The sequence below is a fragment of the Anser cygnoides genome, chromosome 17, assembly GCF_040182565.1.
Source record: "Anser cygnoides isolate HZ-2024a breed goose chromosome 17, Taihu_goose_T2T_genome, whole genome shotgun sequence".
NCBI classification, from domain to species: Eukaryota; Metazoa; Chordata; class Aves; order Anseriformes; family Anatidae; genus Anser; species Anser cygnoides.
This window is the reverse complement of record NC_089889.1, coordinates 6,659,494-6,681,376: the sequence shown is the minus strand read 5'-3', so window position 1 is coordinate 6,681,376 and position 21,883 is coordinate 6,659,494. Positions and strand designations below refer to the sequence as shown.

The following is a 21,883-nucleotide window of genomic DNA, read 5'->3' as shown; positions in this document are numbered from 1 at the left end:
CCCGCGCATGCGCCGCGAGAGCCGGCGCTGGGGTTGGGGTTGTGGCGGGGTTGGGCCGGGGCTGAGGGAGGCCTGGGGGGGCTGTGAAGTGATAGCCCCGTGCTGGTACGCTGGGGGTGCTGGGGTAACGGGTGGTGCTGGCTGCTGGTTGTGAGGTTTCGTGTCAAAATCACCAATAAAAACTTGCCTCTCACCTGACTGACTAGAGCCTGCTCACCTCGATCATGGCCGTAAAGCCCTACGAGGACGTGAAGAGAAACACAAGGGAGAAAGAAAAAAAAATACCTCGGGGTAGTCTGGTTACAATAAAATACTGCCACCTCCACCATCGTAGAATCGTTAAGGTTGGAAAAGACCTCCAAGATCACCTAGTCCAACCATCCCCCTACCACCCATGTCACCCGCTAAGCCCTGTCCCCAAGCGCCACATCCAACCTCTCCTTAAACAGCCCCAGGGACAGCGACACCACCACCTCCCTGGGCAACCCGCTCCACTGCCTGCGAAGGAAGGAAACGCTTTGCTAAAATTTAAAGAAAAACATTAAAGAAAAAAAGCCACCTGATAAAGAACAACTGCTGCCATTTACATAACAGAAATACATTTACTACTTTTAACATTGGCTGGTAAAGATGCCACATGCTGGAATCCAGGCTGTATGTTTTCCAGGGGGAGACAGGTACTTGCTGCCTGCCACCAGGGTAACTTCTGTATTGATTTCATCTGTGCCAAAGAAATCACTGTAATCTGATGATCAGGACTTTGTTCCTGGAACTTTTTGCGACTAAATCTAAATTTTAGAAAAAGAGTTGTTACTAGCTAAAAGTATAGAACGTGTACGTATTTAAGATAAAACTGAAAAGAAGTGACAGAAAATGTAATTTTAAATACCAACATATTTGTATGTAATTAAAATGAACTACACTGTTTTCTGAAGAGTGAAGGACTTAATGAAAGACTATTCTCCCATCATTTTCATGTATTGCCAATTTAAAAGTGAACAATATTTACTAACAACGTGAGGCATTTATTTTCAACAGCAGAATGTAAAGTAAAAGATTAGCTAACATAAACTGAATCATCTAAAGTATCTGCATGTATACAGTTGTCATCAGACTGAGAGTCACAACTCATGCTGTCGAGTGCTTCTGCTTGAAAAAATTGACAGGGAGTTACAGGTTTGGCTGTGCTGCAACAGCCGGTACTGTGGACATCTGCTTCAATGTAGCTGTGGCTGGAGTGAGCATACTTCCTGAGGCCTGTAAGTATCATAAAACAAACTATTGTATTTTTTATGTTTACAAGTGTTGCAAAGTGACCACAGAAGAGGATGTGAAGACTTAAGAAATTCTTCCACTGATGGAGATAAATACCTTGAATGAGAACAATTATATTAGTACTGTCAGATGACATTTGTTCCGCTCTGTGTATGGAATGCCTTTTTCATAATCATAAAATCCACTGTGGGATGAAACCCAAAGCCTTGTATCTTTAAGAAGGAGCTTGTCTATCCTTGTTTGTTGAATGGTGTTCTTTTATTCTTGAACAAGACTGTAATTTTAATTTACATTTAAGTCCATCTCCAATGACCTCAGCTCAGATAATACCAAATGCTCTTGTTACTCAGCATCCCAGTTCTCCAGATTTGTTGAGAGTCCCACAGGCAGCCTCAGTGAATTCAAAACAGACACCATAAGTGCACATGAATTACAGAATCATTTAGCTGAGAAGAACATGTGTCTCTGCATGCAACTTCGGGAGTGAACTGAATTCACACACCACATGGCAATCATGGTTTTGTTTCTCACCTGTGTTCCCCATTGTGGTTGACTCTGAGTTTGGACTTGCTTCACTGTTTGTCCCTCATCTTGCTTCTGAGGAGGCTGCCACTCCTGCAGCTGTGGAGCTACTCCATCTTCAGTCAATGCCTATGACAACAGAAGTAGGGGAAGGAGAGGAAGCTAACTCAATAATCCTCTTTAATCGTTTTAACATTGAGTAGAGCAAAAACATGGTTGTTACCATGAAGTCATGTGAAGATTTATGCTGAAATGAATTCCTATTTGTCTATACCAATAATTGTGACAGAATATTCTGACTTGATAAAAAAAATTAGATATATGTAACACAGTTGCCTGTCTCTGACATTGCTAAAATACCAAGGTGTAAGAGAACAGATCTGGAACAGAAAACTGATAGCTTTGAGGCACTGATAGAGGGGATTAGGCAGTCAAATCCCATATTGAATAATTTTCAGGCTTTCAAAAACCCTTATAATTTTTCCTAATCTCCAGCCTTTGCAATTGTTTTTATATGAAAAAAAAGTAATTAAAAAATTTGAAACTTAAAAGAATTTTGAAAATATATTAAAAAGAATTAACAGAATGGAATAAACGTGTAAAAACTGAACAGACCTTTTCCATTGTCGTCATGGGCTCTGCAGAGCTGGAAACAACTTCAGACATAAATAGCTTGTCATAGTTGCCTACACTGAAAGTAAATAAAATAACTTACACTAACAGATTTTTGTGCAACTGTTTTAATATTGGTGACATTTTAGGACAAGGAATTTTAAAAGTCTGGAATAGAACTCTGATTAAGATTTGACAAAACTGGGGAACTGGGGATTAGCAGGGAACTCCAGCCAGTTCTCTACCTAGAAACGTGATAGCTATATTGTTGGACCTAAGAACAGAGTTAAGGAAAGCCTGGGCTGACCCTCCTGGTATATCACATGGAGCAGTACTAGAAGCTTTTCTTTACATCAGCAAAATGCAGATTTGATCTTTGACACTAAATGCACTACTTTAACTCAAGGCTGATTGTCATCACAACACCTCTGACAAGAGAAATGCCACTGTGAAATACATTTGTGCTTAAGAGGAAACAAAAAAAATCACCGATCAAGCCACCAATGTGATTAAATGTTAAATCTGGGAAAAATTGTAATTGACGGTAGAAGTAAACTTACAGAAACCTGTTTGAGAAACTTCTTTTTCTAGCAGTCATTGTCATCAGCTCAAAATGATTCATATAGATTTGATTATGCTCAGAATTCTTGTCTTTAGAATAGGCTTGTCTAACACGAAGAGGATAACCATTTATGTTCTGGAACAAGTAGAAATTGAAGACACAGGTACCAAAATAGTCACAAATGCCCTCCCTCAAAAAACAGTTTACAATATTCATGACTGAAGACAATTCATATCCTATCTCTTAAATAAAAGATAAAATAAATAGCTTCACTGTCTTCTTATTTGTAATATACTGGAATGGAAAGTGGTACATTCAAGGTCATAGTATTCATACAGCAATGGGAAAGTTAATATTTTTAAGTGTAAGGAAACTATAAAAAATACATCCTATAGTAGCCATACTGACAGGGGAAGATATTTACTAGCATTTATTTGTATTAAAAAAATAAATATAGTTATGATTCTGCCTATTAAACACTGGCATAGTCCACTAACAGCAATGAGGAATAAACAAAAAAAAATAACCAAACGTCAACAAAAAACCTGCAACAACTAGGTTACAGGTTTGCATCATAATGTAATGCATATCGCAATTGAAACTCACCTTTCCTTCTGCACCTACAAATGTTTTTATGTAATGATTTTGGCATTGTTCTGGGGAGCGATAAACATAGTTACAAGAGTTAACAACATCGCTGACAAAGTCCCAGTTCACTGTCTGTGCTGGCGACAGGATAGCAAGGTTTAAAGGAAGTGCCAGTAACTCTTTCACCACCTAGGGAACAGAGAGAAAGCTAGCGTCATCTTCTTTAAATGCTTTTTTTGAGCATACAGATATATATAAACGCATGTTAATCAAGATCTACAGAAGCTGTAATAAGCTTCAAGGTAACTTTTTTTTTTTTTTTTAAAAATCAATGAAGTTCTGTTCTGAAGACAAAGTCTTACTTTTAACAGTGCCACATCTTCACTAATTAGCCATGCAGGACTATCTTGCCAAGTGCCAGCAGCTGACTTGATGTGAGCTGACAAAGGTCTTGCAAAATACGCTTGCTGTTTTACCAAGAGGTGGGCCTTCTGGGCTTTGCTCTTTTGTCGTGTTTTCAATGTTCTTGGAGTCACTTGATCAAAAAGTGAAGGTGGAGGAATCCTTCTATGGCAATGCTTCTTTCTTTCACCTGAAGCTAATTGACAAAGTACAATTTCCAGTAAGAAGAGAACTTCATGCAAAAAGATCATGACAGAAATCTGACTACTACAAACGATCTGACTAATGATAAGCCTTTCACAATAATTTTCTGAATGCAAGTACCTTCAATCTATGGCCTACTACTACTGTATGTGACTTGATCAATCGTTTTTAAATAGCTTCTCACTTCAGGAAGAAAATACGCTTTTTTAAAAAAAATAGCAAAGAAAAGAAGAAAAAAGGTCCCTCTGCTCTCACTATATTCTACTATGTTTTGTCTAAGCAATGTCAAGCTTAACAGAAATAACAGTACATGCATGCCTAAATTTTAAACTACAAATGTAAAGGTATTCTTGCAAAAAGAGGTTTCATATCGTTTCCCACAAAAATGTCACTGCATCTTCCAATGCAATTCCAAATCCAACTTACAAGGCAGATCTGTTCTCTGCCGCTTACGTGCCTTCCTGACAAACGGAGGTGGAAGCTTAGACTCTGGTATTGGGGTACTACTGTACATCAGACGCATAACAGAATCAGTGTAGACATCATTGTGATTCTCAGGTACAACAGGGGGAGTCCAAATCTTAAAAACAAAATTAATAATAATAAAAAAGAAACATCACAGTTTGCCATTAAAGTGTTTTTACGTAAGGTTTCCTTCAGATGAAATAGGAGTTGTTGACTTACAGGCATAATTTCTACTTGTCCATCTGGTCTTTCACAGACAAATTCCTGTATGAGAAAAAGAATTTTTGATACCCCAATGCACTGTTCACCGCAGAACCTAGCATTTATAAACATAAGCATGTTTGCAGTAACTATAATAAAAAAAAATGCATTAGAAAAAGATAATTAAGAAATAAATCTTAATTTTCAAAAGGCAACATATTTTGCTCAGTCTCCTCCTTCAGTTAATATCGTCTTGATATATAACTGCTGTTTTCACAGGAGGACTGTGGATTGGTGGGTTGACCTGGAATTGCAATCAACTATTCTACAAAATTACTGCTGTCCACAGAGTGACAGCTTCACGTTCAAAAGAACAATATTTGTGTAAGGGTACAAGACGAGTACAATAGGAATTTTACAGACGTCCTTAAATACACAAAGTTCATAGTTGCAATATGCAAGTTTTTTGAGAAGCTGGGACTTGTAGATCCCTTGATGTTACCATGTTGTAAGCATCCTGTCTGGTATAGGTTAAGAGTTCTTCTTTCACTGCCTGCTGAGTTTTTTCTTTTGCCTTTTTCAGCTCCTCGGCATGCTGGTATTCCCATTTTATGTTTGCAGTTTTTAACTCCTTTTGGGAAAAAAAAATTACACTTTAAAATATTACAGCTTTTCACAATAAAAATGCTAACAGCTATGAATTGCCACAGATTTGAGCCTGGTAACTACATCATAAATTCACTTTTTATAGGCTAGTAGTGATAGCAAAGTTAGTTAAACTGCGTTTTCACTCATGGGCAAGGGCTTATGCCATTAAAGAGAAAGTGAAATATGTCTACCTGTTAGTTAGGAATCAATGTGTTTTTAAAGCACAATCATTTCAAGCAAAATTTCAGTGCTCCTAAACAAAAACAAACAAACAAAAAGGAAAGAAAAGAAAATCTGGCAAATGTTGGGGTTTTCTGGTTTTACAAATTTAACTTTTGTTTTTATTAATTACTCCAAAAATGAAATACAGTCCCTTACCTTGCTGACTTTCTTGCTTTTTTGATCATTCATAGTATGAGACGATTCCAAGAAATTCATTGCATATTTTTCAATTGGTGTAAGCTATTCAGAAAAACATTTTGTCAAGCTGCTAGTTATTTAGCTTTAGAATTAGAAACACATATAAATAACCAGTGATTTAAAAGCAAACAAACAACAACAGGAAAAAAATAATAGTGTATTTATTTCGGTTGCAAACACTGGCACCGTGATTAAGGTAGAGAAGAGACCCAAGGACCAAAATTTGGCATTCTGGTCCCTAGTTAGTCTGCTGACATTCCACCAGGATCACTGAGAGTAGGCTCCAAATATTGCCCACCATTTTGCTAACTGAAAAAAAAAAAAAAGAAAGAAACCCATCCAAGTTAGTCTGCAGACTCTTGACAGCTTGTTAATAAGCAGGCTGTTACTTGGGTTGTGCACTAGTAGCTAAAAAAAAAGGAAACAAATTGGAATCCGACAGAACTTAACAAATGCTAAGAATAGTCATTTTGTGAATTAAAAGAAAGAGACCCAAAGCTTCTAAGAAAAAGCACAAATATCCGGCAAAGCATAGGGCTGTAAGACAAGTTTATAACACAATTTAGTCAAAAGCAAGTCACAATCTTCAGGAGAACATTTGGTGACTGAAGTGTTTCTGTATGTGAACAGATCTGCCAACAAGCTCTGAGTACCTCCCAGGACTGTTTCAATATTTACGTTTACACAGAACAGTTTCATGTAAGTGGAGTGGAAATCAGGTACTTTATGAAAGCCAAATGGCTCGTTGCACAGGATAGTAAATATTGAATATCTCTAAAGGTTTTTGTAAATCCAGAGAAATCGTCATACCTGATCCACAAAGCTAGCCAGCTCTTCTAACTGCGAAGGAGACGTGGTATTTCTTGAATTATACAACTCTGAATCTATGTCATCTCTTATCTCACATCGTGTCTCTTCTGTAAATTTTTTGGAATCCTCTTTTCCACACTCAGTACAAAGAACCTAATGAAACATGTATCATGCCAGAAGTTTTTTAATCATCTTAAAACTCAGTTTTAAAACAAGTCAGGCTACTGACACATTTGAAACCTTTTGCTGTAGGAAATGTGATTTCATTTGATTAAAACAACAAAAATAGTTTTAAAATAGTTTAAAACTCTGACTCTGATACAGTGAAGCACTTTTTTTAACATGTCAAAGAAAACATTCATATTCTCAATATTGAAGTACCTGAGTTAAAAATTCTACTGAACAATCATCTCCCTGAGTAGCCACTTCTTGAATCAGATGTTTAATACCTTTTTTCAACAGCCTCTCTTCTACAGAATTACCACTTACAAGCCTGTAAAACAAAGAAACATATTAAATACTGTTCCCTAGAACACAGTGAAACTTCCTGAAACTCAGTTGTTCCATTTCTAGTGTTCCTCAACTACCACAGTGAGCAACAATGCCAGCTGAGGGACCACCAGCTATTTTTGTAGAAAACTTTGTATTCAATTTTAGTTTCACAGAAGAACCAGATTATGTAGACTACAACAATAACCTCAGACAAAAATCCTAGTTTCCCCTAGAAATATCATCGCTCTATTTTTCATTTTAAAACACCTATTTGTCAGTGTAAAAGTCACCTGTATATGTGAATATCTCTGCCTCTTGCAATTCTATCACACCACTCTTTAGCCTTTTTATCTGACAGTGGATCTAAATCAATATCATAGAACACAACAGTGTCCGCATCTACATGGCTGACGCCTGTAGGAGGAGTGTGGGAAGAAACAATAGCACAGAAGAATCTCTTGTCTTGGTTGAAGCTTTTTATGGATTCCTAAAATGCAGAGACAAATAACCTAATTACAAATTCACATTAATAAAGCATAAATCTCTGTACAAACTTTTTCAAAAAATGAGAAGATCAGAAAAGCTGCCTTCTGATTAATTCCTAAACATAACTTAAAATGTTGGCAAGCTTAATACATCTGAGAGTCCATGTTACAGATCTACGCAGTTCAAAATTAATTTATGGAGCATTAAAAATATCAATTTATGGTGCATTCAACCTGATAAAATCTACAGATCTATGACAGTAGTCATATTTTTGTCCTATGACTAAGCACACCTGACTGGGTTATTACATTCTGTGCATGCTTCATTTTTCTTCTCTATTGACTAAATTGAATCCCTTCTACTGTGCTGACTTGTGTTGCTTTAAACCAAAGTACTCCTTTATGTTTTATAGTGCATCTGACAGAAAACATAATAAGGCAATCTGAAATCAAAAGTAAGAAAAGAATAACGTATCTATATCACTAATGTTTGCTCAAACAGTAGGCCCCAAAGGATACCGAGAATCTTACTGGGGAGGGAAACGAGCATGCTTTGAGTTTATCCTCAGGCAATGCCAGGGCACTCTACAGAAACAAAAGCCCCTGGAGTAAGGCTGAGGAAGTACCAACATAAAAACAGGAGCTATGCTTGAAGTGTTAGTAATGTAGATGCCTACAGACACAGAAAGTAAAAGCAATTATTCAAAACACTATTGTGAAATTAAACATCTGTATTTCAAGCACAAATTACTCATATATATATATATATTCATATATATATATATAGGACAACTTACGGCACATCTCTCAGAAACACCCTGGATGCTTCATCAAATAGTAATATGACTGACATATTTTGTACATAATTAGGTATTTTGTGCTACAGATACATATATATTTTGCTTAAATAACTAATGAACTTATGCAAATAAATTCTTTGAATGTGTTAAATGACATTTAAGCATTTTCCCTCCCACTATGAACATCTATTCACTATTAACTTGAGTAAGAGGTCTTCTTACCAGATAATGCCAACTGTGAGCATCAGTCTTATCAACTCTTACGTATGTGAGAAAATGGAAGTCTAAGAAAAGCTCCAGTATATCAAGCATTGGAATCATCTGCGTCAAAATCAATACACGATGCCCTCGTCCTTTCAACTTCTGAAGCAAAACAGCTAGCGCTTCCATCTTGCCTGTTTATGAAATAAGAACTTGAAGGTTCTGCAGGCAGCATTTAGCAATTACAGAAACTGTATTTGAACAGTTGTATAAGGTGGCTTTGTGTGCGTGTTGGTTTTTTTGGTTGTTGTTTGTTTGTTTGTTTTTTTAATACCTGAATCAAGCTGCACCAGTTGGGGGTCTGGAAACTGTATAAAATGAGGCCTTGCTATCTGCTGCACTGGATGGAAGAAGGGCAGTAGCTGTTCCTTCAGATTAAACTTGAAGACCTTCATTTCATGGGTATATGAATAAGGAGGATTTGCTACATACAAACATGGAGGAGCAACAACTACAGCTGGCAACACACAGAGGCCTCTAAAACAGAAAAAGCAAACTTTAATATATTATTTTTTAACATTTTAACTTCTTAAAAACAGTAAGAATGCAGATGTCTCCATGGAAGCATAAAGGACTTGGCTAAAGGTAGTTGAAAGTAAATCAGTAGATGGAAGTTTTATGTTAACATCAGGGAAATATAAAAACACTCAAGATCAGAAGACATAAGGAAATTACCACTATGCCTAAAGTTACCAAGACAAGCTTCCCTCTAACTTACAACTCCCATATTTTTGGTAATAATTCACAACAAAAACAAACAAACAAAACAAAACAACAGCAAAAACGAAGGTATGTCATGCTTGAAAATAGCGAATTGCTATATAACTGAAAACAATTGCCATGGAACTATTAAGAGTTTTAAAATTTTAGGATGATCTGAAATTATAGATTAGGGATGCAAAGTCGATTCTGCATAAATGAATTTAGCCTGCAGTAAGAATAAAACAAGGCAACACGCTTATCTCTTTTGGATATTTATGTTAAATAAACTGTTAAATGCTATTTTGAATGGTGTTGGATGGTAGCATACACCCATTAAAATTTGTGCAAAGACTGCAGATGGATTTGTCTCAATTACCTAGTAAGAATATCCTTCAGGGCAATCTTTTGGTGCTTTAGTGTCAGAATGAGTTCTTCCAGTGGATCCTTTAGAATCTCCGAAGTACTTGAATATGGAAAGCAATTTGCAAAGCCAGCCCGGCCCCATTTGTTAATCCTGGCAGGATAATGCTGAGAAATTTTTCTTTCATTGATCCATGAACAAGTTTCTAACAAGTCCCTGCCATACAAGGGGGTTCGGGAACAACGACGCTCATTCCTCAAATATATTTTGTCCAGGTGTTCCTTTAGTTGTCTTTTTTCTCCTGTGGTACCCTTTAAAAATAAAATATATATATATTTTTTCTGAACATATTTTGACCAGACAGAAGAAAAGAAATCTGTGCAGAAGAAAGATGAAAATAAGATAATTTAGTTAATGTGAGTGTTCTTTGAATTCATATGAAAGGAGAAGCAAATATGAAAAAAAAAAAATGATTAGAATAATATCTGTCCTTGCATCACAAACATTAAGTTTGGTATTTAATGGAAAATAAAACTGCTTTCCTACTCGATGCCTACCAGAAAAAAATATAATGGCATTTCAAAACACCATTGGAGAGTCCACTATGACAGGTGGATGAGACTAGTGGATGCTACATACTTTAAAAATAAAAGCTTTGTCTATTTCAGTGAACAGATAACCACACATGAATCTTGTATATGTTACATTGTTTGTGATCAAGTAAGTACTCTATCATATAAAGAGTTAGTGTAATACCTGAGTTGGACACCAATGTGTAGATATCAATCTAGATTCAGTGCTTGAGTCATCCACTGTTATAATTAAATGAATTAATAAATTCATTTTTCCAGGAAAGCAGCAAGACAAGAAAAATATTTTAGTGAAGAAAATTAATTACATTTAATTTCACAGACATGACATTAAAATATTAGGATATTCTAGCTTCTATGGTTTCCATTTCTGAATAATTCAAAAATGGAAAAGAAAAAAAAATTGAGTTCAAGCTGATCAATGAGCTTCACTGAAGTTCCATGCTCTTCTAGAAAGAAACAAATTTAAAGACAAGCAACAGATTCACTGTTTAAAAAAAATAAAAAAGTGTACTGCATAATGTCACACCTTGTTGCTTCAAAGACTGTCTACCAACAAGCAGACAGAATTGACTGTAAGACAAAGTAAAAGTTTTCCCTCTAAACTGTAATGTTACAGGTTTCTCTGGCTGACCAATTCTCTCTTGTGCTCCAGTAGTGGAAGCCATTGGGCCGAGTACTGCCTTGCTGGCTGTTAAGACAAAAAAGGTACAAAGTTTAAAAATAATTTCCTCACTGTAAACTAGAAGATTTCATGCTTACCTTACACTTATGTGCTGTATTTCCAGTGAAGAGGAATTTTACTCCAGACATGACTCCTGGGTTGCACTTAAATGCAAACAGACTAGGTCTCTCTGTTTGTTCTTAAACTACAGGCGAAATGTTCTTCCCTCAGTGAGGATAATTTCCTAGATGCTAAATGTTTGACTGGTATTTCACATGTATATTTGTATGAATTGATAACGTACAAACTTTGTGAGGGCTTCAAGAATCTGCACAGGTATATTTTATGCAAAGTTATTGGAGAAGACAACCACAGGATTAGAGATTTTTCTCCTTTACTGTTCATTTTTAGCAATGTAAGGAGCTCTTAGAACAGCACAACCTTATTTCATCCAACTTTGAACAATATAAAAATATGTAATTATATGAGAAAGTCAGAAAGCAACACTTTATGTGTACCACACACCTTTTCTATGCTGAAATTCTGAAAACATGGCAAGGGGTTGTCGTCTTTGTATTTTCTCATGCTGGTCTGCCATAACCGTTGCTGTGTCCACTGTCTGCTGCAATTGAGACCTTGTGAAGACTCGAGTCCTGCCTTTGGGTTTTTGTCCATACTGCACTGGTGTAAATAACCTAAAAATTAACAAATCCATCTTACTACACATATAAAAATCATACATGTGGAAGTTGTTAGTCCCTTCATCCTAATACACGAATTAAGTTAAAAAACAAATAGTTTTAATCAGTAATCTGACCTAGAAGAGCTGCAGAGTGTACAGCAGGAGAAATTTTGCTTCTCTTGTGGACTTAAAGCATGCAGAGGAAACACAATATACTATTAAACGTAAGGTATGCTGAATGCTCTGAGGCTCCAGCCATCTCTGAAAGATTATGTGAAGGAATACAAGGAACACAGATCTCCCAAATACCTTTATCATCTTTGGAGTTTGGAAACAGCAAAAAACCTCCCCAAAAGATGCTAATAAAGGTCAAACTTCTTAACAAAGCAAAATCTTAACTGTGGCTGGGTGCAATGTAAGGACAAAAAGCAGAGGATCTCTACTTCCATGCATCTTGAATGTCTACAAATTATTCGTACAATCTGGTTTTAAAAACACACTGAAATTTTAACAGCTGACTTCACAGTAATTGTTTCATATACACTACTTCAGGGAATCTAAAGGTGTCTAAACAGCAAAAGAATGAGATCTGTTTCTGTTAGACTTTTTTTTTTTTTTTTTTAAATCTCTCTCTTCCAACTCTCAGATTTCACTAGCTGACAAATCTTCATTCTGGCAGAACTGCCTAATAGAACTAGTGCAGGACCTTCTCCTTGTCATCTGTTCCAGCCATGTGTTACACAAGCTGTCTTGGAGCTAATGTAATTCTGCTGTAGAATAAGTCAGAGCGATGTTTAGGTAAACACTCTACAATACATTAATCTGATAAAAGCAAAGTATGGTTACTGAAGTCCAACACTGAAAAATGACTCTCCCAATTGATTTTCAGATAGTAGGTTCAACAGAATAAACAAAAGGTCAAAATTCATCAGCAAGCCTCTTTTCCACCCATAGAAAGAAAAAAAAAAAAGAAGAAAAAAGATTTAAGTGGATTGCAAGTGCATCTTAGTGTTAAAATGAATTAGGAGGAGAAGATTTAATTATTATGCTTAGGAAACTCTCTACAGCAGAAATCACTTCCAATATTCAACAGACTTGAAGTCTGTTGTGTTTCTGAGTTTGGCAAGAAGGATCATAAGTGAGCCTTCATAACGGAAAAGAACTATCAAGTGGTAAAAGGCAGTTTGCTTTCCCTCAGAAGACTCAAATAGAGTCCTATCAGCAATCAGTTTGGAAATAAAATAGCAAGACAAACAAATGCATCTGAATGTACCCCCTCAGCGCTCACAAATATTATTCATTTTCACCCGGTACTTAAAAATCACTAGAACATTGCATACCTATTTGGTTTGAGTTTCACTGGCTCGAGTCTGGGTGATGAAGGAGAACAGTAGATCTCTTCAATAAACTTCCTAGTTACTTTCAGTTTTGGCAGCATTTGTGCTTCATAGCGAGTCATTTGGTCTTCCATCCCAATCACATCAAAGAGAGACCGGTCTGTGTGCTTAAGAAAAACAAAATAAAGAAATATTCTACTACCATTCCAGTGCAGCTATAAAAAAGTGATAATAATATTCCACATTATCTGATGATTAAAAAGCTCACAGCTGAAGCCAGAAGTAAATGAAAACTTGGAAGAGTCAAGTATCATGTGATTTTGCAGAGAGCAGCTGCAGTTACTTTAAAAGGTTTCAGCAACCTCTACCATGAAAATAGAGTATTATGCTCATGTTACCAAGAGTCAACAACAGGACAGCACGCTCGGATTACAAGCTCTGCAGTTAATCCAGTGCCTGTAATCAAAACATTTGTCTTCGTAGAACTGAGATTCCAGTCTCATCCATTCCCACCTTGATACATTAACCCTACTTCCTCCACAAGCCCTTGACACCCTCCTCCCACCCCAAAATAGTTTTCCAACAGGCTCAACTGAATAATTATTTGAATTTCCCAGAAAAAAAAAAAAAAGGAAGAAATCTCTTGCAATGTAACTTCAACTGACTACGGTTACAACTAAACTGTGAAATGAGACAGCTTCTCATCTTCAGGGCAGTACACAGCTTAATTATGCCCTTGCTGCTCCTGAGGACAGGACAAGAATGGCACTTTTCCCTCGATTCCAAGATCCAATATTTTAGATTAACTGGAAACTTTAAGCAAAAATCAGAAAATGGAAAACGTTGCAAAATAGTCTGACCTTCTGTGATAAGGACAGCAAGTACCCAGCTTACCTACTAAATTCAGTACTGCCATGAAGTCAACAGGTACGATTTATAATCGTCGTGGTTGCTTCTAAGAATTAAAAGAATTAGCAATTCACAGATTTTGAAATTTATTGGAACCTGACTTGTAATATGTTGTACTCCTAAACCACCTGCTCTCCCAGTCAAATTAAATCAAACACAAGAGAGTTACTTCCCTACGTACCTTCCAAAGATCCCATCTTAACGCACTCAGCACTAGAGCAGCGGTTCTAAACTCCAGTGTCTCTAGCACAAAGGAAGAGCTGGGAAGCCGGGGATTTATCAGATCAGGATGATTACACACCCTTAGGAGCTGCATCAGAATATGGAGAACACTGACAAAGTCCCCACTTCTAAGACATTCTTGAGTTCTGTTATTTAAAATGAAAATATAATTATGTTTTTTAAAGTGCTTTTTAGGAGCTTAGGTCTTTCTGCGCATTCAAATTGTTTTTCTAAATAAACCCGACAAAACCAATTTATTGAACTTACTGTAGTATGACTTTAAAAATGCAGTCTTCCATTCCTCCAGCTTCTCTCACATCCACACAAACTTTTAATAGTTTATAGAATACATTCTGATTTGAAAACTCACATTATTATAAACCTGCAGTTCTTAAATACCCACTATTTCAAATGAAAGTAGCATGAAATAATATACAAATACACATTGTCAATATTAAGGCCATGTTTTTTAATGCCCGAGTAAATATCACTTTAAATCATCAAATTCACTGTAAAATGTAAACAAGGCACATTAGGAAAGTGAAGTAAAATATAAACTACGATATTCAGTTCCTAAACAAGTGTTAAACAAAAGCTGTGGCACATGCCCAATTGCCTAAGTTATAAATATAGAATACTGTGTTTTGTCCCATAATCTGCAAATACTGTTCATTTATTCTCCTTTTCACCTTGTAAAAGGATTAGATATAAAAAAAAAACAAACACAGAAGGAAGAAATTACTGAACGCAATTGCCACTTAGTGTAGAACATGATTAGTCTGCACAGCACTATGATTATGCCACACACTTTAATCTTTTGGTTTGCCCATGACTCACTTAAAAATAATATGCCAACAGTTAAGCTCTCTTACTGTAACTGGAATGCTTCCTAACTTATCATTTCAATAATTGAGCAACTAAGAACAACTCAACAGATGTACCTGGGTTGAGACAGGATGTCTTTATACATTGACTTCTGTCGTTTAGAAAGAGTACACATCAGCACATGCTCATATTTCCTCGCTAACTGCTTCTCGACATGAATTTTGGACCTCCGCAAAATAAATGGCTGAACTACCTAAAAGAATACAAAACAATAATTTCTTAATTGTGTTCCCCCTGAGAAAGAGATACTAGAATTAAGACACTATCCTCAAGGGAGACATACTCTCTGCAGTCTTATTGCCACTGTCTGGTAATGATCCTCATTCCCTTCTGCAGATGCTACCTTTGTAAAATCCAAATAGAATTTGGAAATCTCTGGGATCAGGAAACAGACAATGGTCCACAGATCTTTTAGGGCAGTAGGCAGAAGTGTATCCATCAAGAGTAAGCAGTGATTACTATAAATGATGAAGATAAAAAATAACATAAAATTTATTTCATAAATTGAATCACAGCAAGAAAAAAAAGTTTTAAGTACTGAAGTTATTTCAGCAATTATCTAAGACAAAAGCAAAAGGAAAATTTGTAATGAATACTCCAGACCTGTGGACACTGAATACTGCATCCCAGTGCTTCTCTGTCAGATTATTACCATTTTGCCTCTCGTCTAAAACTAGGTACCTCCATTGCACTTTCATGAATGCCTCATAGTCTTCAAAGAATTGCTTGCAGGAGACAACACATATGTTAAAATTGTTGGGGTCAATCCATTCCTGCAACATAAAAACACAAACATCCTAAAGGGATATATTTTTTGACAGATATCAGAGCAAAAAGAGGGCTAGAAGTTGTATGTTGTAATAGCATCATTGGAGGAATCCAAGAAGTTCCTTGCAACTATGGAAGTCGGAAAAAATAAAAATAAGAGGGGAAAAAAAGAAAAACAGGAAGAAACAGGAAGAAACATATTTTGCAAATAAGTGTAATGGAATCGTGAAGCCTGGAAACAAATGCATGGTTTTTAAACTAAAAAACACACACCAGACTTCCTGTTGCTTCTTCTGGATTATACATCGGTTTCTCAACCAAAAAAAAAAAAAAATACACGCAACACAATTTCTTAATAAGCTTCTGCAAATACTAAGATGAGGTAAAAGTCATTGGAACAAAGATGGAAGAGATTAGTCATTAGTCAAAAATATCTGTACAAGGAACATCATGCCAATAAATAAATGCGCACTAAAAAGGCTAGCCACTGCTGGTCATCAAAACAAGTTTTATCGGTAAATACCACACTCTGCTTTTTAGCCAGCATTCATGAAATGAGAAAGTATCTTCATTCTTCTTGTGCTTTCTGTATGTTACATAACAACAGAGAAAATGAGATTGTGAGATCACCATCCTCAAGTTTTTAACCACAATGGTGCAAGTGGGATTCAGTCTGATACTTCCTTTCAGTGTAATGCTTACCTTACTCAGAAAACGTGTAGATGAAACTATGTTTCATAATACCTGTCTAGTTTTTAGAAGTTCTCCTGGATCCCCAAGGTACAGAAGAACTCTCAAAGCAGGACACCAGCATTTCAGTTCAGTCTCCCACTTCAGTACATTAAAGTTTTGGGAAATAACAAGAATAGGACCCCAGTTACCTACAGAGATAACAAGTTCAACGTAACTGGAAGTGACTACATATCACTTCACAGCTTACAAGAAAAGGCAACTGTGTACATACAAACAACATGCACTAAAACTCAATGGCAGGAGTTGTCTCTCCTTTTGTATACAAACTATTTCAGATGCATTTCGTTAAAAGCATATTAGCATATTAAACATACACATTAACATACACATATTAAAAGCAATTTTTTTCCTTACTGAAAATACATTCACTAATGAACTTTTAAAATAGATATTGAGAGGTCTATATTTCATACCTTCATTACATGCCAGGTGGGCAAAAAGAGCTACAACTTACACTGTTTTACCAAGTCTAGCTTCATCAGCCAGAATGCCATTAAGATTCATCTTATAGAGCTTTGCCAACCACTCTAGTCCAGTCTTCTGATACTCTCTAAGAGTGCCGTGTAACAAAGATGGAGTATTGCTTTTTACTGCTGTCATGATTTGAGCACTGCCTTTGGGTAACAACGCTTCTACAACAGCAGCCATGTCTGCTAAATCTCCCATATATTTCTTTGCAGTGGGCATGAGTAGGTCTGTAAGCACCACATCTTCCGGAAGGCTCTCTTTCTCGACCATAGAGTCTCTTATTTCTGCACAAAGTAATAAAGTTAATGGCGCAGCCACATCTGAACTGAGCAATCCATTAAAAGGTTTGATGCCACTTACAGCTAAGCCAGAGTCTAAAGAACATAAGAAATCTACACTATCAGAATAACATAAAAAACAGTTTATGACAAATGATTACATAAACAAGGGCAACCTGCAGTGGGACACAGGTGCACATATGACAGTTTTAGTGAATTCAGTCTCATTCATGGCCCCCAAGGGACCCTGATTGATACAAACAAGAACTCAGCAACAAAAAGCCTTTACAGTGCATTCACCAAAGCTTTAGTAACACACAGGAAGTCAGAGAGCTAGAGAAAGGAGATATTTATAACTCAAGAACAAAATATTATTTTCTTAATATTTATTTTGGTAAGCTTATTTTGTTACTACTGGCATGTCCCACAATATTATGCTAAGAAAAGCCTGAGGTCCTTATTACCTTTTTTTGAGGTGTTCTGGCAGTTGAATACTTTCCTTCTCCTCTCTTCTAGCTCTACTTGCAATTTTAAATCTACCACCTAAAGTAGAGAGAGTGCAGAGGAAAAATAGCAGAAGAAAGTGACAAATATGAATGCACTTAGCTTTAAATACAGCTGTGAATTGTTTAGCATTTCTTCAATGGTCAGACAGACATCAGACATGGCTACAATGCAGAGCACTCCAAGAATAGCATGTACAAAACTGACCATTAATAGCAGTTATCCACATAACACTTCAGAGCTACCCCAAAATAACTTGCATCAAAACTTTTACGTTCACAGTGAGCCAACTGCACCAATGAGGTTTAGTAAAACACTCTCCTCATGACATATAAGGCCTCATATTATTCACGCAATCGTAACGTGAAGCTATCTTTACCAAGTTATAATATTCACCAAGAGGACTGAACAAAGTTCAGTTGTAAAACTCTTGTTGTTACGATCCACAGGGTTTTTATTCGGAACTTCTTTGGGGGGGGGGGGGGGGTGGAGGGGAGGTATTTACCTGCTTAATGGTGGACCAGAAACATTCAATTTCTCTAGCAGTAAAAGCAGCAATAGCCTTCAGTTGCTTCTCTTCTCTCTTTTTGCATGTTTCCTTATGAAGGGTCAGATCCTCATGGTAACGATGCACACTTATAATTAGCTGAATAAAGACATACAATTATTGTAAGTTTTCACTACATGTATTCTATCTAATAAATGTGTTTCTAAAGAAAGAAAAAATACAATCCCTTTATAGATACGCCCTAAACTTGCCTCTTCGCTGTGTTTGTGAAAACAAAAGTCATATACCCTCAGTGATTAAGTCCTAACCACGGAAACGCTGCCTATTCTTCCTACCCACAACTCCTTTTCTAGTAGGAAATATCAAATTCACATTACTCTCTTGGCACTTATCATCTTCCATCTTCTTTCTTGAAGAAAATCTGCTGCCATCCACTGCATTTCTTCCAAAAGATAATCATGGTGTGATTTGTGTCGTGGGGCCTCTTGGAGTTTGGGCAGACGTTTCAGAGACCATAAACCTGCTTTCCTCAGTGTTGTTATTCGCTGCAGAATTTCATTTTCCTTCAAGCAAGATCATTATTACTATTGCACAATACAAAAGCAAGACAGACACTGTGAAAAGCGTTACACAAATAACCAATACAAATGATTCTGCAGTCCTTGCAGATATTCTACATGGCCTGAAGTTGCTCTTTATTAATATCTAATGAATAACCCATCTTTTGTAGATTTACATAAAGCTCTATGAGGAACTTTGTTGTGGGGCAGTGTTACATCAAATCTGTAGAAAAGTTTGAGATGCACTGATACTCTCTCTAGAGAACTGTATTTTTTCCTCCTAAACTATAGTATTTCTAAACGTCATCAGGAGAGCAGGGTTGATACAGTGAGAATTTTCATAAAACTGAAATGCCCTGCCAAATGGCAGATGGCCAGAATTCCCTAAAAAGTTCACATACAATTTAGTTTATGGCATTTTTATTAACACATGCAAGCATTCTGCAGCTGCCGGTGAGTAAGCACAAGCAATACAAATTTTCATTGCGATTTTTCCTCCCTGAATCTAAATATGTTCCACAAAATATTAAAATAATTGATTCTATTTAATTAAATCTCCTTCTAGGATATCATTAGAAATACAAATTCTACTTCCCCAGAGAATCTGCCTGATTTCTTCTCATTCCTTTTCTTTCTTCAAGAAATATTACGTAGCATGTCTGCATCTCTAAAAACCACAGGAGAGATACAGCTAGCTACAGAGCATTTTAAATTTAAATGAACACGAAGTTTTATTGTAAAGTGAGATTTAAGCCATTATATAGTTCAGTTGGGCGATTTGAAACAAATTATTAGTGCTTGGCAAAGTCCTCTGTAAAAAATAGTCAAACTATTTGCTCCTTTCTCCCAGGTTCGAGCAATGCTGTCATCCACAAAGTCTCAATACAAAGGAAAACACTGCCTCACAGTGAGAGGTTAGCGTGGTGCTCCGTCTTGCTGTAAATAGCAATGTACCTGCAACTTTGCATACACATCCTAAACTTTCTCCACAACATGAAATTAATTAGATTCAATGAGAATCCATCAAAAGAATCTTTAAACTGAGAGTTGGGTAGCCATCGTGAATCGGAAAAAAAAAAATGCATGCTTTATGGATGTAAAATTTCAAGAGAAAGCAGCAGCAGCAAAGTGCCAACAATTAATCTTGTCTAGACTTTCCAATAAGACGATATTACCTCTTTCGTTCTGAGGATAGTTTTCCCAGTATTCAAAGAGAACTATTTAATGATGCAGAACAGAGATCAGCAGCAATTTCAGTACGTATAAAACAGGCACTAAAAGCCACATACAATATACTATGCAAATCTGATACCTGTTGCTGTGGGGAAACTGGAGCTTGGGCCAAAAGCTCGTGGTTCTTATCATGATCTGCTGGTCGTACCTGCTGAAGAAAAGCCAGGTTCCTGCTGCATGAAGCAGGTGAGGAGCTGTGCAGGCTTGGTGAATTTGGTTTGTTTTGCTGTCTGCTTTGCTCCTGGCTGATCTGTTGAGCCATGTGAGGAACAGGAAGCATTCCACCTGCAAAGGAACTTTTAAAAATCACCATTTCAGTAATTAGAACAGCAGAATATTAGAAACAAAACAGAAAGAATTGGCAATGCACGCTGGTACATCAATGGTCAAATCAACTTCCTAGCATCCCACCAGACAATTACACACCTAAAAGCTATGAAGATACAAATCAATCAGCACCCTGGTCTAGTATGTATTTATCACCTCTTTAAACTGACAACACAAAGATCTTTTAAAATAACATCCTACGGAGAGGTGATAATGAGGCAACCAATCTCCATCCAAGTATCAAATGACCAGAAAGGAAAAACTTGGTGCAACAACATCAATTAAAGAAATGAACAAATTAGGCACAGAGGGTACGAGTGTTAAGCCCAATGCATGGAAAATGAGACGTGCAGCACCTACATTTCCAGGATCTTCTCCTGAGGGCTTTTAGGTCTTATAATAATTGGTATTAGATATAATCTTACAATTACAGAAATTCTCATTAAAGCAATTATCTTTAATTACAAAACTCAAGCCTTATATTTGATAGCAAATACTTTACCATAAATCATTAATATATACGAGATTTGTCTCTGTTATTTTAAAGGTCTTCTTTCTTTCTTTCTTTCAAACCGTTACCACTGTCAAAAGTCATTATGGCACTGAAAGAAAACATTTAAAAATAGAGGATGCTTCTGCACCTAGCAGCAAGAGATGCCCGACTATATGTAATGGGGAGCGATTTGAACATAATTTTTTCCTGCGAGGAAGAACCGGTTGGTGCTGTACATATATGCTTAGTGTTCGTGTTGCACACAGTAACCAGACGGCCGGGGCTCCTGTTATCTCGGTCTTTATGTGAGGGCTGGCTTGGAACTACAACGAAATTAGCCGAGGAAAGCGTCCCGTCACGAACGACGGGGCCGCCCGCCGGCCCCCCCCTCACGGCCTCCCGCCCTCCACCGCCGCCTCGCCTCCCCTCCCCTCAGCGGGCGCCCACCGCGCGCTCCCGCGGCCCCAGCGGGCACGCGCGACGGCTCCCTCCCCTCAGGAGCTCCGCCCGGGGCCGTACCACTGCCGCCTCAACGGGGGGAGCAGCAGAGGACGGTGCCACCTGCGGGATGGGGGGGGTGAGCACGGCGCATGCGCGAGGCAGCGCTAATGGCGGCTGTGACGGGCGCTGGGGCTTGTAGCGGGAGCTGAGGGAACCCTCAGGAGCCCCAGAGAGCCCCGAGGAGCCCCAAAGAGCCCCAGACAGCCCCCAAAGAGCCCCAGACAGCCCCGGCTCCCCTCGCTCTGGCAGCAACCGGGCCGCTGGCCCCAAGCCGAGCGGGCACCGATGTGAGCCCGCCGTCCCAGTGCCCTGACAGAACCGAGCGCCCCACATCAACACCCCGGGCTGAGCACGGAGCGTGCCCCAAGGGGCAGTTTTAAAGCTTGAATCG

The 21,883-nt window shown here is 37.5% G+C and overlaps 1 protein-coding gene and 1 non-coding gene across 12 annotated transcripts; both read right to left on the bottom strand.

Annotated features, from left to right (window-relative positions):
- Positions 1 to 30: 30 nt before the first annotated feature.
- Positions 31 to 21,388, bottom strand: LOC106031213 (E1A-binding protein p400-like). 11 transcript variants are annotated; one of them, XM_066979072.1, is made up of 30 exons: positions 20,251 to 21,387; positions 18,756 to 18,941; positions 18,376 to 18,516; positions 17,831 to 17,909; positions 17,075 to 17,372; positions 16,612 to 16,748; positions 15,703 to 15,872; positions 15,383 to 15,557; positions 15,156 to 15,292; positions 14,174 to 14,360; positions 13,087 to 13,250; positions 11,590 to 11,759; positions 10,930 to 11,091; positions 10,567 to 10,622; positions 9,826 to 10,121; positions 9,022 to 9,224; positions 8,709 to 8,881; positions 7,492 to 7,688; positions 7,091 to 7,202; positions 6,710 to 6,862; positions 5,858 to 5,941; positions 5,334 to 5,462; positions 4,850 to 4,894; positions 4,592 to 4,745; positions 3,922 to 4,157; positions 3,578 to 3,748; positions 2,970 to 3,106; positions 2,413 to 2,488; positions 1,807 to 1,926; positions 31 to 788 (listed from the first exon to the last, which is right to left on the bottom strand). In XM_066979072.1, the coding sequence occupies exons 5-30, from the start codon at positions 17,112 to 17,114 to the stop codon at positions 783 to 785; spliced, it is 3,690 nt and encodes a 1,229-aa protein (XP_066835173.1). In that variant the 5' UTR covers positions 17,115 to 17,372; positions 17,831 to 17,909; positions 18,376 to 18,516; positions 18,756 to 18,941; positions 20,251 to 21,387; the 3' UTR covers positions 31 to 782. The 11 variants fall into 11 exon arrangements, 9 of the variants coding, with proteins under 9 accessions (XP_066835173.1, XP_066835171.1, XP_066835172.1 ...); XR_010825555.1 differs by lacking the exon at positions 31 to 788 and adding an exon at positions 1,005 to 1,257 and having other exon boundaries at positions 1,372 to 1,926; positions 20,251 to 21,386; XM_066979070.1 differs by lacking the exon at positions 31 to 788 and adding an exon at positions 1,005 to 1,257.
- LOC125182810 (small nucleolar RNA SNORA49) lies at positions 8,172 to 8,309 on the bottom strand. Its single transcript, XR_007163420.2, has one exon. It is a non-coding gene; the product is annotated as a small nucleolar RNA SNORA49 (small nucleolar RNA).
- Positions 21,389 to 21,883: the final 495 nt, after the last annotated feature.